The sequence below is a fragment of the Gambusia affinis genome, linkage group LG21 (assembly GCF_019740435.1).
Source record: "Gambusia affinis linkage group LG21, SWU_Gaff_1.0, whole genome shotgun sequence".
Taxonomy (NCBI): domain Eukaryota; kingdom Metazoa; phylum Chordata; class Actinopteri; order Cyprinodontiformes; family Poeciliidae; genus Gambusia; species Gambusia affinis.
Window position 1 is genome coordinate 10,851,924 of NC_057888.1, and position 16,633 is coordinate 10,868,556.

At 39.7% G+C, this 16,633-nt stretch overlaps 2 protein-coding genes across 3 annotated transcripts; one reads left to right on the plus strand and one right to left on the minus strand.

Moving 5' to 3' along the window:
- Positions 1 to 1,195: 1,195 nt before the first annotated feature.
- ythdf3 (YTH N(6)-methyladenosine RNA binding protein 3) lies at positions 1,196 to 10,912 on the minus strand. Of its 2 annotated transcripts, none has more exons than XM_044105475.1 (6): positions 10,684 to 10,912; positions 10,346 to 10,593; positions 9,973 to 9,997; positions 9,668 to 9,747; positions 7,118 to 8,776; positions 1,196 to 2,181 (listed from the first exon to the last, which is right to left on the minus strand). In XM_044105475.1, the coding sequence occupies exons 2-6, from the start codon at positions 10,367 to 10,369 to the stop codon at positions 2,158 to 2,160; spliced, it is 1,812 nt and encodes a 603-aa protein (XP_043961410.1). In that variant the 5' UTR covers positions 10,370 to 10,593; positions 10,684 to 10,912; the 3' UTR covers positions 1,196 to 2,157. The 2 variants fall into 2 exon arrangements, with proteins under 2 accessions (XP_043961410.1, XP_043961409.1); XM_044105474.1 differs by having other exon boundaries at positions 10,346 to 10,596.
- Positions 10,913 to 13,049: 2,137 nt separating this feature from the next.
- abhd10b (abhydrolase domain containing 10, depalmitoylase b) lies at positions 13,050 to 15,659 on the plus strand. The gene is made up of 5 exons (XM_044105476.1): positions 13,050 to 13,207; positions 13,617 to 13,803; positions 14,353 to 14,464; positions 14,723 to 14,860; positions 14,965 to 15,659. The coding sequence occupies exons 1-5, from the start codon at positions 13,114 to 13,116 to the stop codon at positions 15,304 to 15,306; spliced, it is 873 nt and encodes a 290-aa protein (XP_043961411.1). The 5' UTR covers positions 13,050 to 13,113; the 3' UTR covers positions 15,307 to 15,659.
- Positions 15,660 to 16,633: the final 974 nt, after the last annotated feature.

Here is a 16,633-nt window from a genome sequence, read left to right on the forward strand (position 1 = left end):
GTGGACAGACAGTGAAGGTCTGTTATTAACAAGTTAAATGAACGCGTGTTGTTACGTAACTTTTGAAAGCACCTCTTGTGGATTTAGCTGATGCTCTTGAGTAGAAATTAAGATATTCTACTTTTCAGAAGATCTAGCCACCACTAACACACGGAATAATTTTTACCTACAATCATATTCAATAAATTTTAAATTCAGATGAGGCCCGTTTGGCTTATTAAAAGTACCTTTCGGAATAAACCTTTAAGTAGGTGTTAAGCCTATTTTTATTTTCCATTAAACTCATATTTCCGTATTATACAATTGTTTTTTGTTGGTCTGATGTTATATTCTGATTTTATATGTCATGTTTTCAATATCTGCAAGTGGAAAATTATTGTGGCGGAAAAATAAAGCATCTTAGATTTATTATTGAAATCAATTTACGACTTTATTCTGTAATGCAAAAGAAAAAAGATCCACCAACAAAAATAAAACACCTCCAAAACTTCTTTGTATATTTTTGATGTGAAGTGAGATCAAAATTTCTCAAGATGTCATCAAACATGGCTAAAGTTATTCCAGTATTGATTCTGGAATAATAAATGTACATAAAATCTTTTTTTTTTTTTATTTGTAAAAGAAAAATGGGTCAGTTATTTCTATCATTCTCAATTACAAAAAGAAAAAAAATCTTTATTGGTATTAGAGAGATCAAATCCTTAGAAATTCTGACCAACTTTTTAGGACGTTTTCACTCTTATTGTGATGATTTATCTTTGGTGACACAGTGAAGTGTTTGAGGCTGCAAGGCCTCTTTGCCATCACCCTTATCAGACTGTATTAAATACAGGTTCAGACTCTGCCAGGGCTGCTTCAAAGTGTTAACTTTACAAGAAACATTTAGGTAACCATAAAAGATCAGCTTAAACCTAAATCTGCCATAGGAGTGAATAACTTTAGCCTCAACTATATCCAAGTTCTGTATTTACAGTATGGGGCTTCCCAGACTTAGCAGGTTTTACAGCCTTCCTCTAAACTCTGGGGTGAGGCAGTTCCAGTAAGTAAGTCATTTATTTACAGGCACTTACACAAATTGAAATGTATGGATCTGAACTGCAGAACATTTCAAGGAACTAAAACGTGATATCCTCAGAAAGTACACAGTGCAAAAGTTTAAAGTCCAAGGAAAAGAAGTCACAACACAAAGACATCATCAGCGCTAAACATAATTAATTTTTTTATTTAGCTAGTGAGTTTCCAAGAGGAGAAAATAATCACATATTTGCATTTGATGGTTCTTTCTCTTTCTTTTTTTTTTCTTTTTGGCTGAATCTCCGTCCGGTTGATTAGCTGACCGTGGAGGTTCTCCCAAAAGTTCAGCGGGTCGTTTAGCACAATCGAACCTGGGGTACAGTTAGAGTACAACCACATCAGAGCAACGACAGTCACCAAGTCTAACTCTGGAAAAGCAGCGGGTTTTCTCCTCGGACAAATGCACTTCAGAATGACAGAATCACAAGAAAGAAAGAAAAACAAAACAACAACAAAAAAAAGAAACGTGTGTAAGCCAGCGGTTCAACAGCCAGCTGCATAATCATAAGCTTTTCGTACACAGAAAAAGATGCAGAAAGAAAGGGGCAAGGTAGGATAGACCCTATGATTGGTACGATTGTGGCCGTTTCCTATTTATGTCATTCCACACCCGTGAATTTCCAGCCGTCAGTCTGGCAGATTGAGTCAATTTTCACATCACTAATTCTCTTTGAGGCCAGATGGAGCTCACCAATATCCCAACCATTTGAGGCGACAATAAAAATACAAAGTAAAATCAGTGAAATCAATGTCTTCTCTGGTTAATCTGTTAGAAGCTCACAAACAAAAAATAATCAAAGAACAGAGTTAGACAGTTAAGGGTATTGGCAGAGGCTGCTTAGAAGGACTGAAAGTGCTTAAAAAGACAGTTTCAGACAGATTACGCTCTTTTTGTTGTGAGACAGGAAAACGGGGTCTGATGTACCAATCAATGGATACAGGATGAGTCCACCTAATGTTGCGTTTCTTCAAATACATCGGTGTCTCGGGAGGACAGGCCGCGACAGTCCCTCCATCATGGGGTTAGGCTAATTTGATTTAAAGGTCCTTCATCGTTAGTGTTGCAGAGGGTCTGCCTCAAGGTCACTGCTTACTCCTGCTGCGCTCCTGGAGGACGAAACACACACAGATCAGCAGTTACCGAGAGCGGAGAAAGTAATGTCTCAAAGTCAGCATCATCAGGGAGATTGACACTTTCTACCCCGTTTCATCCAATTAGAGTTATTCACAAAGGTAAACACTAAGAAATTACACATTCGTTAAACACAGTGATGTGTTTGAAGCAATATCCTGTTAATTTCAGTGATTCTGACTTACAGCTAATAAAAATCCAAACTACAGGTTCTCAGACACTTGGGAGACCTACAAAAAATTATTTTTAATACATAAACAACAGCCTATTGAATGTATGTTCATGTACTGTACAGTTTATGTATTCAATTATAAATTGTGCATTAATTTTTTATCAATAAGGTGTGACATGGAGACCCAGAGTTCATGCTGTCCTAATAGCAACCTTCGGCTCATATCTTTGATGTAGAAGCTCTCCACACTTTGCCCAAACTTCTTGAAAAGACTGCTACAAAAACCAATCAAAACAACCAATCAGCAACCTTTTTTTCAACATTTTTTTCTTCCACTTAATTTTCCATCATGCTGCAATAAAGCGCTCTTCGGACAGCTAACTTCTGTAGCAATGACCGTTTGAGGTTTACCTTAGGTTGAGTGTTAGCAACTGTCTGCTGGACATCTGTCATATCAGAAGTCTTTCCCACGATTCTACAGACAATAACCTTCCTGTACTGAAAATCTTATGTTTTGAATAGTTTTTTTGTAATATTCTAATTTTCTGAGAAGCTGAATTTTGGGTTTGCATTAACTCTAAGCCAGAGTCATTGGCATTAACAAAAACAAAACTCAATTACTAAAATAAACTAATATTTAAATCATACTTTAGCTTACTGAGAAGCACCTGTAGGTTTGGCATTGCTTAAATGTAGGGAAATTATCTTATATATATCATTTTTTATATAATGTTACAAATATAATTTTCAATTTGCAAACATATCACCTAAACTAGAAGTAATGAAAAGGTAACTCTGTGTTCCATACTCATGTAAAAATAATAAAAAAGCAATTAAGAAGAGAATAAATACTGCTATTAGCAAGGAAAGCATCAAATGGAAGTCTGTAATAGCTTAATGTCTCTTTGCGTGACTCATCTATGCCTTGTATTACTTTAAAACATACATTTATGAATCCGTCTTTTTCCTGGGTACCATTATTAGGCTGATCTATTTGCAGGAATAAAATTCAATCTTCAATCAAAATGTTTTGAGATACGTCAAAAAAAAAATAAAAAATTGCAATTTTATCAGCATGCAGGGAGCACTTTCTGTTCATCAGACAGCTTTTGCTATATATTGCTCTGGAACAGAAAACTGCTGTTCACCTACACCTAATGTGTTATTAGGTGTGGGTGGGGTTTAATCAGGCGGGTGCAATTTACACAGCAAGATTTTACTTCATCAAATACACAGCAAATTAGTGTGCGAATTGGACATTCAGCAGGTTGACTGAGATATTTTGCAAACTGCATGTTCTGGTTATGTGTCCACAGGATTTCTTTTTAATACCTTAAAGAGCAATAAGAGTGTTTGCTTGTAGCCTTCCAGGGAAATATGTTAATATATAAATTCGATAAGCCACAACATTAGAAGCACTTACAGGTGAAGGGAATTAAACTGCTCATCTTGTTTCCGTCTAAAAATTCATACAGGGAAATGTTCATGTGGTTATTGCCGCGACACATGCCAGCCAACCAACCAACCAAGCTACACCCCCTCCATGGCAACAGTCTCCCCTGACTAGAGTCTGCAGCACTGCAAAAACTATTCAGGAATGCATGCAGGGAACACAACTAGCAGCCCAAGGCGCTGACAGCAACAGATGCACTGGAAGAAGCCAAATCCATGGAGAACCTGAACTGGAACCCAGTGGACCCCGCAGGTCCGATGCCAGCAATTTTCAACAAATCACTACAGGACATATGGAGATGCCTTCATCTTGAAAATGTGGCAATTAAATTATTTTAATCTGGTTGAGTTCAAACTTGTATTTTATTTTGGTTTTTTTATTTTTTTTTTATTTTAATGTTTCAAAAAAAAAAAAAAAAACACCACCAGGACACTCCAGGTGTCATACGCCACTGCAATTTTCAGTGGCAAATTTGAAGGACACATATGGTGTTGATGTTGAGTCTAGTCCGAATAAATGCAACATTTAAAACAAGCTCATGTACATCTGAAATAAAGAAGCCTTTCTTTCACAAAGCATCACAAAAATATGATATTTTGCATACAACTTCACATCAAAAACATCACAAAATTTTCTAGAAACTTAGACCACAATTCATAACTATTAAGAAACCTTTTCTCTAAAATGTCGGGTTAAAAAACAGCTTTAAAAAATACTTCAATTCCCTAAACTTTCTACATGTTTTATTAACATTTTTTAAGACGAAAGCTGCATATGCATGACACAGCCATCACCATGTTTCACCATGGAGATGGTGTGTTCAGGGTGGTGAGCAGTTTGGACTTAGGTGAGTTTTGAAGGCTATTGGTAGCTGGATTGTATTAAGTGGTATTATACAAATGAATGCCACAACTCTCCGTTTAAAAAAAAAAAGTTTTGAAAACTTAATTTTCAAATTAAATTTTGCAATTGTACATCACGTTACATGAAGTCTACAAAAGTTTATGGTTGCCAACATGACAAAATGTGAAAAAGCACAAGGAATTCTGTACTCTATATTTTATGTTAAGTCCAAGTACCTGAGTGGAAAAAAGTAAGCACTAAGATAAAAATACAAAGCACATGTTTTAAGTTAAAACAACCATAGAAAGAAACTGACTATAAAACAGGAGAGTAAGAGTTAGATCCCAAGGAATGCACTGACCAAATATTCAGCCATGTTTACACTGTCAGGAGACTGCTATCACTACTTTCTGCTCAGAGCCCGAAGTCTCACGTAGTCAGGGATAAAAGGAGGCGGATATTCTAAACAAAACATCATGCCGTTCCTAAAATGTCAAATATTCAATGGCTTGTTATAGATTAAAAGAAGATGAATGACGTGAGTGTCATGTGAAGAACAGTACAGGTACAAAACATTTTTTCCCTCCCATTTCTCAGATGAAACAGTGCTCTCTTTGAGGTTGACCATATCAGTTCCCTGGGAAAAACGCAGAGAGACCCAAGCCCCAGCAGTAACTCAATCCCCAGATGGCCTGCGACTCGGGACAAAAAGCCTCATGATATTTAGTCTATACAAGGCCTGCAGCTCAAATCAATGTAGTTCTTCAAGTTAAAATAAAACCTGATTGAGCAATTCATCACAAAACAAATTATGCAATTCATCTCCTCCAACTAATGAGAAAAATATTTCAACTAAATAAAGCTATATTTTTTTAGCTTTTCAGTTATGAAAATGTGCAAAGAAGCTGCACAGTACCAGCTATGGACATATTAAAAATGGACAAATCGACATTCGATAAAAGCCCCAAATAAAATGTAGACGCAAGGTTATCTTTCCAATCAAAAACAAAAACAAAAAGAAGAAGAAAAAGAAAAAAAAACACATCTTGAGATGGTGTTAGGAAAAGGTGTTGTTGCACAAGCCTGAAATCTCTGAAAGGCAGGGTAGGACAGGCCAAACAACAGGCAACAATTAACCTTGTCAGGTGAAGAAGGGTGAGGCCTCGACCTGAGGCGATCCCGTCATGTAATGAGGGTCTGGGATACTAAAGTAGCACGGCTCTACGCCTGCGCAACGATGAAGCTGGCTTCCTACTGACAGTTTGTTTTCAGGAGCCTGAAAACGTTGACTTGAAATATTTATGAGAAAGGAGCCGAGTGCATATTAACAAGGTCAATAACAAGGAGTCAATACAGCATCAGTGCAGCACCAACAGTTGGAGAAACAGAGGGAGGGGGTCGTGTGTATGTGTTTTATGAATGTAGGGAAGGATGCAGAAGGAGAGATATAATTCTCTGTTGTTTTTTTTTTCTACTTCCATTTGTATTACACCGTTATTAGCACTATTGGGACATAATTAAATTTCCCCTCTGAGGATGTTAAACCAAGGGTGTTTTTCAGAATGACAGCTCAATGTGATTAAAGAACTTTATAATATATTATGCAGAACAAAATCTAAAAAAAAAACAAACTCTGTTAACTGTGCCAGGGCACATTTTAGCTACTTTGGAGCCTGGGAGCTTATGCTGTTAAAAGGCTAATAAAGCATGAGGAGTCTGTGGATGCCTGGGAGGGCTTGTGGTTCAAAAGTAGATCCAACTTTATGTCTGCCTTTGTCTGGAAAAACAGAATGCCAGGGATGTGGGTTATTTCAGGAAACACAACAGTCACCTAACTCCACTTGGGTGACTCTTAGCAATCTTAAAAACGCCAGATGGCTGACGCAAGTTCAGGGTTTCCTGAACTTGCTCGTGAGTAATGGCGAAGAGTCAATCTGCAGACGGGGCTCGGGGAACTTCCATTTATTCCAGACTGTCGATGCAACCGCTGATGTTACAACCTCACATCAAGTTGAACGACATCGGCTGATTATATTTACAAAAACCAGCCGAAATTCAGAAATACTTGGCCAGTTTTTTTTTTTTGTTTGTTTGGTTATTTTTTTTTTTATAAAATGGCCAACAAATTACATCAGGAATGTGAAGGAGTTGTTTATAAAAAAGAATCGCAGTGGAGACCATCAAAAGATTTTTTACTACAACCTACAATGGCGGTGTCTGGCCACCAGCTGATGCTCCAAGGAATGGTGCCCAGATATTGTTTTGGAAAATAAACGACTGCTTAAAAATACCCATGACTGAAGTCCAGTAATTGATCCCACCTCGTTGCACTTTGCCATACGGAACCAATCTGTGTTTGAGGTGCCAATGGAGGCGTGGAAAATTACAAAACCCACTAGTAGTGTGTTCCCTTTTAGGCTCAATAGAAGGTAATGTATCTCACCTTTCTCAAAGCCTCCTCTTCTTCCTGACGTTTCTCATAATGTGCAAAGTCATCAAAGATCGAGGTGGTATGCTTGTAAGTGGCAATAACTTTAAGCACTTGTTTGGCCTTCTCCAGAGGCACTTCCTGAGTGTCCCTAGAGTTGGTCACTGGCTTGTTGTCATTGTTCTCCAGCCGGATGTGACGCAGCTGGTTGTTGGGCACATCCTTTATGAAAATCCACTTCACCTCAAACTTGCCCTTCCACTTGTCCTGAGACCAGACGCCTGCATAGGCGTTGTAGTCCACTGGCGATCGCATTTCGGCCACACCGCAGAAGTGCCCACTACCGTTGACGCTGAACAACAGGTACAAGGGGCCCTTGTTGCATAGCGAACGGTAAGCACTATCCAGGCGCTTGTTTCCATGTTCTGTACTGCACCAGATAGAATACTTGATTGAACGGTGGATGTCATCTTCTGAGTAGCTCTTGATAATGAAAACACGTCCATTTTTCAAGTTCCAGTCAAAGTCTTTGGGGTTGTAGTTGTTGACGGTACGGAGTTTCTCCAACACGGGGTGCACTTCTCCAGAGCAAGGGGAGGCACTCAATGGAACTCCACCACCCAGACTAAAGCCCTCACCACGGTTCCTGGGGGCAATCCAGCGATTGGGGGGTGGGCCAAGCTGCTGAGGTTGTTGTTGATGAAGGTGCTGTGGGAGGCCAGGTTGGGAGGGGAGGTGCAGGTGAGGAGGGCCATGGGACAGAGACTGGGGGTGCTGGGGTGATTGTATAGACTGGAGCTGGAAAGGCTGGTGTTGATGCTGGGGTTGGTGTGGAGGTTGATGGGGTAAGGGGTTCTGCAGTAAGGGTTGGGGCTGAGCAAGGAGTGGGGGCTGCACCAGAGGTTGTGGGGGCATCATAGTCTGAGCTAATGGCGGTTTGTTTAAAGAGCCCTTATCGTCCCAGGTACCAATGTTCAAATTGTGCTTAATTGGTGGTGGGGGAATGGCAGCACCTCCCACCATCCCCATGTTGACTTTGGTTCTGACCTTGGGCTGGGTTTTGGCCGGTTTCTTGGCGATTGCTGCCCAAGTGGCAGGTTTAGGTGCAGACGAGTTGACAGATGGAGGGAGATTATTGGCCACTGTGCTGTTCATGCCCACTGTACCCCCTAAAGGTGAGCCAACGGTTTTGGTGACAGCTGCCACCATGTCCGTACCCAACTTTAGCCCTGTCATACCCTGCTCAATGCTGTTCAGCACTGGGACCTTACTGAGCTGGGTGTCACTTCCAAAGCCTGCCTGTCCATCTGTAATTGCCCGGCCCAGTGAGCTGGGAGCATAGCCATAGCTGTTACTATAGACTGAGCTCTGAGTTGACTGACCCTGAGAGACACTGGTACCCCAGGTGGAAAAGTCTGCACTGCCAGGAAAGAAGTTGAAGCCATGCTGCCCGAGAAAGGGAGGAGTGTTTCCTAGAGCTCCTGGCTGGCTGAAAACACCATCAGGGATAAAGTGCGGCTCCCCATTGCTCATCTGTCCATAGGTGGTAAGATAGGGCATAGGTGGATCTCCAGCTGTGGACCAAGCAGCCTCTCCCAGAGAATAAGGAAACCCAATGGATGGAGCATAGTAGCTGGGCATGTAAGGATCAGACATTGGTGGATAGCTGTTATTCTGCATGGCACAGAAAGACAAGAGAGTGAAAGTATTATTCAAAATGACAGATGCTTTTGCATGTTATTACTGTTTAAGTAAGTTCTATGTAACAAAATTACATTTTAATAAATGTCCTTTTCAACAACTCTGTTTTGTTGTACTCCCTTAGTTTAATGAAAAACGCTGTTCATATGAATGCATATGAATGCATCATAGCATCTGAGTTCACATTGGAAAATATTTCAAAGAGCATCTATTAATATTACCCTGTCCGATTTATAGGTAAGGAAAACATAGTTTCACCAGTCTTTGTATACTTTTCTTCTTATTTTATTCACTAACTGAGTTTAAAGTATTCTGCCATGTATAATGGGCAAAATTTTCTAATTCTAAATTTTACAAATCTGGTTGAAGATGCTACCCCCGCGACCCGCCCCCAGATAAGAGGAAGAAGATGGATGGATGGATGGTTGAGGAATACGCCAAAAGAATTGCAGCTTTAGTTCCAAAAAGCACTAACTCAGGGGACTGATTCATTTTTTGATTGAAAAGATTTTCTTTCCACTACACAATTATGTACTACTTTGTCCTAGACTGATTCGGGGCATATGAATCATATATCATTGAACTGTATGCTCGCCATGCACAACAGAAGCTAATAATAACATATGATGAGACATTGGAAAATAAAACTCTGAACTTGGAAATAAGCATACAGAAGGCACTTTAATTGAAATACAAAAAGGGAACTCAGAGTTGGTTTGTGAGTTTGATTTATTTATTTTTTTTTTTTCAGAATTATGGCAAAATAATTTTTTGAGTTAGGTGTAAAAAACTACTACTTATTAACAATGGTTGTAGCAATCCTTATCCTAATTTAAGTATTATGTATTTTAAAAAGTACATTACCTGATTTGTCTGGCCGCTTAGGTAAGGCTCAAAATCATCATCATTCACACCATCTTTTTGATGCATGGATCCGTTTTGCACTAAATATAAAAAGGAAAAATCTAACATAAGTAATTAGAAGAAGCTGTAATCCCCAAGCAGCCATGATGTCAGATGGCTACATTTTGATCACAGGTATGCTCTTCTGTGTTGTGTCAACAGTACTCCAGGCTGCAGTTTGGACTACAGTTCAACAACATTGTCAGCAAGTAATAGCACAGAATATCATAACCTGCAGTGGCTAAAACTCACAGTCAAAGTCTTACCTTTATTTCCTTGTCCTTTGGTTCTCTGAAACAGTAAGTGATAAGATATTAAAACACACTGGCAGAACAGACAGACACTGTCCTACAAATATAACACCTAAGTGAGAGCATCTGCCCGGATGTTAACATTTACAGGTTGCTTCGTCTTACTAACCGGATGTTAAACGCTCTGACAACCAGTAAACGGTGCCGCATTGGCAACCGGCTGCAGCCGGTGTAGGTTGGCAGTACAGTTGGCCTGCCTTTCAGCTAACAACCACCACATATCAAAGACTTTGTAGCCTGTTTGATTTGGCACAGTAAGCCCGTCAAACAGTAGTCCGTAAAGTTTTATTTGGTTCTCAAAGCTAGCATACAGGGCAGCTATACGAACCTGATCGACTGTGGTCGCAGACATCCTCCAGGAACCGAAACTGCTCGCTATTTGTCAGACTGTCCGCGGCTTCTCTCTCCCCCCCTGCTTGCTCGTCTCTCTGTTTCTGCACTTCGGTACTGCTTTCCTGGTTCGTCTCTCCTCGTCCAATCAGTCCCTGAACGTTACAAGGCGGCGTTTTTTTCCCCCTGCTGGGATAAGATCGGACGACGACCAGCCTCTTCCAGCTGCTTCAGGCGACTCGGTGTCTGCTGATGAGAAGGCGTCAATCAGCGCGTCAGTGTGACCGAGAATGGTGTTTAATCAGTCAATCTGAAAGTGATTGGAATATCCCTTACTATTCCACAATGGCGGATAGGCTCTTTACTCCCGCTTCCGTTCCGTCCTGCTGCTCCGTGACCTTCCGCCTGTGACGCTCTGAGTCATGTTACAAACTAACGCTTCACATGACAGTCACAAACACACAGCAACTTTTCTGCTTCTTTTCTTTTCTTTACTGTTTCATGCACTCAGTCTACTACCTGCCATGCTAACTGACAGCAAAAACACAGCTTTCTTAGCTTAAACCATCTGTTTCCCAACCCTCTTGAGAGATTCTGCAATAAAACAGTATAAAACTACAGTATTGTATGGAAAGCCAAAAGTGCCAGAATCCAATAAATTCTTAGATCATCAAAAGCATCTTTATCTATAAATATCTAACTTTAAACAAGGCCAGAGAAAATGCATGAAGAAAATAAACACATTTACTCCGAATTATTTCAATTCAAATTAAAATTGAGAATTATTAAATTTACCAAAAGAATTCAAATTTATTTATTTAGTCAGAATAGAGTGCATTCACCACTCTACAGCAGTAGATTAGCATAAGTCACACTATTTCATTCATATCGTTCTATATAAATCATGTAGCTATATTTACAGATTTCAAACAAAAGTTCACAAAGAAGTGCATAAAAAAATTACAGTTTCTCAACAAACACACTGAAATATATTTATGGTGGCAAAAGTTGTGTTTTGGTCACATACATTGTTGTGGCAATTTATTCCATGTCCAAAGATACAACGACTACATATGGTCATTGATTTTTGTTATTTTATGTGTTATTTTTTGCAGGGTCGCAAAAGAGATGATGTCGCTCTCCAGCGGTAATTGGGCGACAAGCATTGCAACCTGAACATGTCGCCAGTCCTTGACTGGGCAACACAGGGACACTCTGGATAGACAACCATGCACACACTTATGTGCAATTTAAAGTAACCAATTAACCTAGCATGGTTTTGAGCTGTGGGAGGAAGCCAGAGTACCCAGAGGACTAACGCATGCACGTGGACTACATGGCATGCAAACTTCATACAGAAACTCCATTCTTATGGAGAAGCATACATACACAGATATACTCAGACACACAATGTTTAGATTCAGGTGTTTTCAAACATTCTTGATGTTTGGCTGCAGTTGCCACTATATGTCGTGTAATATCTAGTACCATGTACCTTTCAGTGATGTTGTGGCTGTTATTGTTATAAATGTTTATGTTGTCTGTCGATATATTTTTTTTATCTGTACGGGAGTCATGCGGACAAAATATCAGAGAGGTGCTCGGCTTTCTGGTTGCATGTGCATATACTGAGAAACGGTTTAACTTGCACTGGTTACCCGGTCTGTGGCATTTTAAGAAGTGGCACACAGAGCCTAATGAGGTAGTCAAAAACACTCACACTAAGCATATCTTCTCTATTTTCTATAAGTTAAATCATATCATATTATTTTGTTCTAGTGTATGCAAATGACACCTGTGCCCAATCCAAAGAAACTTTCACCAATCAAAATTATTTCTCAACATAAATCAAGTATCCAGGATTTGGTGGTGGTGTTATAGAATTTAATAATATAATACAAACTTGGTTTAACATTCCATTGTCTAGTGTTTATGAATCTCTATAGACATGTTTCTTCATCTTTCTACTGACTCTTTTGCTGTCAATTTTCATTTGAAGTTCTCTTTTGTGTTCCCTTTGTTTCACAGTGCGTTTATCTCTCATTGTCTTTGCTCTGTCTTTTTGTATGGCGTAAGACTTATATCATCCTAGACTGAGAAGATAACCAACAAAGAACCCGCTGCTCCAAAATTAACACCTTCAACCTTATCTAAAATGTTCAGCTTTTTTCACAGGGTAAAATTGACTGTCTTACAGAGGAGTAAATAAGACAAAAACTGAGCTGAAAAGAAGCTTGTTTAAACGAGCCAAGAATATTCTACTGTGGACTAACGGCCCCAATGAAGATAGGAGATAACCTCTTTCAATCAGCCTACTAATAACCCTTTGCTCCCCAAGTCAAAGGGAACAAGAGTTTAACTGTAAAATGTTGCAAAAGGTACTATATTTTGCTACTACAATAAAAAACAGATAAAGATATCATAGGCATAATCATCAGGGTTATAGTTAGAGTGCTATATTTAGGACATTGATCTGAAACTTGATACATTTGAGAATTTCATTACCCTCTCTATTGGTTATTTATTGGTCATCATACTGGCACATGTTTACAGAAATGGATGGACAACTGACAAACTGTGTAACCATAAACTCTTGCCTTAAAGCATACTCTTGGTTAAAGCTCCAAAAAGGGACAAGTTTCCCGTAAGCGGCTTCAAAGCTATGGGTTTACAAACCCCCCATTACTGGAATATTAACCACTCTCTTAGCAAACGAGAGTTGCTGCAGCTTTTCTCGCGATACTTCCTTAATGTTCGCGGAACAGTATGGCAGCCGTGTCGCTGAGGTCTTGTCGCAGAGGACTTTCACTAATGCTAAGAAATGCAAGGACCGCAGCTCTGCCTTCTCAACACCTGCAAGGTTTGTGCAATTCCTTTCTACTGTTAGTATTAATTTACAACTCTCAAACGTCCGTCAAATTGAATAAATAAACAGTGGCAGTGACGTCCTTAAAAATGTAGGGAATCTGAACTAAAGGCGTGTAATATACCTTCCAACCATAATCACTGTTATTCTTCATTCTGATAACAGCTTTAAACGTCATTTGAATTTATTATAGTGTTTTTGAACACGTTGTGCATAAATTTGCTTCGATTGGGCGTGATAACGTGCTGAAATGCTGCCATGCTTTAACTAATTTTCGTAAAATGTCTGCCAGTTTACGCCTTATGCAACGCAGTTTCGTGTTTATGCCTTCTTTGTTGCCCTTTGTGTTGCCATTTTATTATAAAACGCATTCTTAGGTAACTAATAACATTGTGTTATACAGCGGACAGAAGACACAAATCAACAGTTCAGTATGCATCCAGACCAGACCTTCCAAAGCTAGCTTACAGAAGGCTGAAGGGGAAGAGCCCAGGAGTGGTGTTTCTGCCAGGCTATGACTCCAACATGAATGGCAAGAAAGCTGAGGCTCTAGAAGAGTTCTGCAAGTCGTTAGGGCACTCATACCTCAGGTAAGTCACCCAAACCCGTCACAGAAGACGGCACTTCAACTACTAAACAGATCTGAACAAAATACATCTGGAACCCTCTTGGATTTAGCACTGCATAATTGGTTTTGCAACATTTTCTTTTGAACACTTCTGTGTAAAGGTTTTCTGGGCACATCTCACAAGGAGGAAACCCCTTAGAAGAGCCAGAACTTGCTGGGGGAACTATACACCTCTTTTGTCTTGGGGATGTCTTCCACATTGAATTAGAAGTTGTTATTGAGGAAAAGTGTTTCATCTCCGGTAGTCATTGGGCAAGAGACAGAGTACACAGTGGGCAGGCTGCTGGTCCATGGCAGGGAAATGTAGAGACAACCATGAACTAAGGACAATTAAGAGAGGTCAATTTACCAGTCATTATGTTGTCGAATTTGGGAGGATTCAGAGTACCCAGGGAGAACCCATGCATGCACAGGGAGAACATGCACAAAGACATCAGGCCTGAAATATCTTCTTGCTGCAAGGCAACAGTGCTACCAATTGCACTCTCTTATTCTGCTTCTGTTCTTTCAGGTTTGACTACACAGGACATGGTGCTTCAGAGGGGTCGCTAGCTGACGGAACAATTGGTATCTGGAAAAAAGATGTTCTTTATGTGTTAGATGAGTTAACAGAAGGACCACAGGTATATATTTTTCATCCTCTGATTTTTTAAAATTTTATGTTTCCTTTTGGAAAAGCTAGCGAAATCTTTTTTTTTTTAAGTTGTTTTTACAATTTCTCCAGAAGATGGCACTGTTTGGTCACATATTGGATTAGGATTCTGTCACCATGGGCTTCTGTTTGTTTTCTTTGCCTAATTTATTTATATTTACTTTGTGTTTTCAGATGTTTTTTTCCCTCATATAACTTATTTTGTGGTGTTTTTGCTTCTTCTTTGCAGATTCTGGTGGGATCCAGTTTGGGCGGTTGGCTCATGCTGCTGGCAGCCATTGCAAGACCAGAGAAAACCGCTGCACTGGTCGGCATCGCTTCTGCTGCTGATCACTTTGTCACAGCGTTCAACTCTCTTCCATTAGAGGTGAGACCATGTTGGATCACGCTGTATGTCAGCTGTGTTTCACAATAATAATATATATATTTTTTTCTTTTAATGTTTTGTGATTTCAATATTTAAACCCACAGACTCGTAAGGAGCTAGAGGCCAAAGGGGAGTGGTCACTGCCCAGCAAACACACAGAGGAAGGTTTGTACAAGTTCAGCATGGACTTCTTGCGTGAGGCGGAAAACCACTGTGTCCTTCATAGCCCCATCCCCATCACCTGCCCCGTACGGCTCATTCATGGCCTCAAAGACGAGAACGTCCCCTGGCCCACCTCCATACAGGTCGCAGAGCGCGTCCTCAGCCCCGACGTGGACATCATTCTGAGGCGGAACGGCCAGCACCGCATGTCTGAGAAGGACGACATCAAGCTCATAGTCTACACTATTGACGATCTGATAGACAAGCTGACCACCATGGTCTGAAGAAGGAAACGAAGGATATGACTGCAAACTGGGACGTTTGCCCTCCAGGAAAAATAACCAAACAACGGCATGTCACTCTGCCAAACGTCACCTATGATGCATCATTTTTTTTGTCCTATATTTTGTCTGTCACATTAGCATCTAGTTATGTTGCAAGCAGTAATGAACCCTAAAATCTTCAGGTTGCATTTGTATGTTTCTGGTTGTTGCATTGAGAATTACGATTAGCCATCTTTGTTGTCATTCTTACTGTTACACTGTTTCCCCTCTATCTCCTAGCATACACAGTTTTCCTGTGCCTTTTTATCCAGTTTTCACCTATTTTTGGCCAATAAAATTTCTGCACACCAGAATGCAGGTCTTAAGTTTCTGAAAGTTTTCACACTCTTCATGTAGCTGAGTTAAAGCAGAGTAAGCATTATCATTTACAGAGGGAGCATTTTACAAACTTTGACCTCTACTGTAGAAAACAATAAAGGGAATATTTTTTTTGTTTCTATATTTTGAATACTACGCCAAGAACATGTTTCCACTAGGTCTAAAATTTTAAATGAAGTAGATGAACAAGAATTTCTGACCAATTACAGCTTGATATTGTTAAACAGGAAAAAAATGCAGGTGAAGAGGGCAAGGACCCAAACTTGTTAAACTATGGTTTATTTTTCTCATGAAACAATAAACAACTTTTGTTTTTTGGGGTTTTTAAATGCAAACTAAACTCCAAAGGTTCGATCTCACACTGCTACATCCATTCCAACACAAGTTCTGGTTCGGGTTTGGAGTCATTGTCCAGTTGGAAAACTTGTGAAATTAAGCTTAAAAAGTGAAGGTAGTCCTCCACTCCATTACTCCTTGCATTTTGTGCAACATACCAGCCGCACTGACAGTAAAACATGAACATGACACTACCCCCACCATGCCTGACACTTGGTGCAGTGTTTCTGATTTTAAAATCTCACCTTGACTCCTCCAAACATTTTTGTTGTTGCAGCAAACTAGCTCAATCTTTGTCTCTGCTGACAGTAAGATATCTTCTTCCTTTCTTGTTTGACACTTTCTCAGTGTCTGTAGATGTAAAGTTCCCTATGTTCTGGACAGTTAAAAAGAGATAGGCATGACCTTTGTGGCTCCTGGACATTAAGATCAATTTCTTTTTATCAGAGGGTGACAGTTTGGTTTGGATGTGGGAAACTTGGACACATATAAGTGTTTCAGTGTGATGATAATCCGAAACTAAGCTGATATTAAGAAAATCAATTATGCAAAAGTAGATTTTCTCAACTTTGCATAGATTAACCTTAATATTTATTTCCGAGAACTTCGGCTC

What these genes read in the sequence shown, in the direction of transcription:
- ythdf3 (XM_044105475.1), bottom strand. Translation starts at nt 10,369, where the DNA reads ATGTCTGCGACCACAGTCGATCAG. An exon ending in CTGCGACCACAGTCGATCAG is followed by an intron (nt 9,998 to 10,345) that starts GTTCGTATAGCT and finishes TTACTGTTTCAG; the next exon opens with AGAACCAAAGGACAAGGAAA. An exon ending in AAGAGGAGGCTTTGAGAAAG is followed by an intron (nt 2,182 to 7,117) that starts GTGAGATACATT and finishes TTCGTCCTCCAG; the next exon opens with GAGCGCAGCAGGAGTAAGCA.
- abhd10b (XM_044105476.1), top strand. Translation starts at nt 13,114, where the DNA reads ATGGCAGCCGTGTCGCTGAGGTCTTGTCGCAGAGGACTTTCACTAATG. An exon ending in TTAGGGCACTCATACCTCAG is followed by an intron (nt 13,804 to 14,352) that starts GTAAGTCACCCA and finishes CTGTTCTTTCAG; the next exon opens with GTTTGACTACACAGGACATG. An exon ending in TCAACTCTCTTCCATTAGAG is followed by an intron (nt 14,861 to 14,964) that starts GTGAGACCATGT and finishes TTAAACCCACAG; the next exon opens with ACTCGTAAGGAGCTAGAGGC.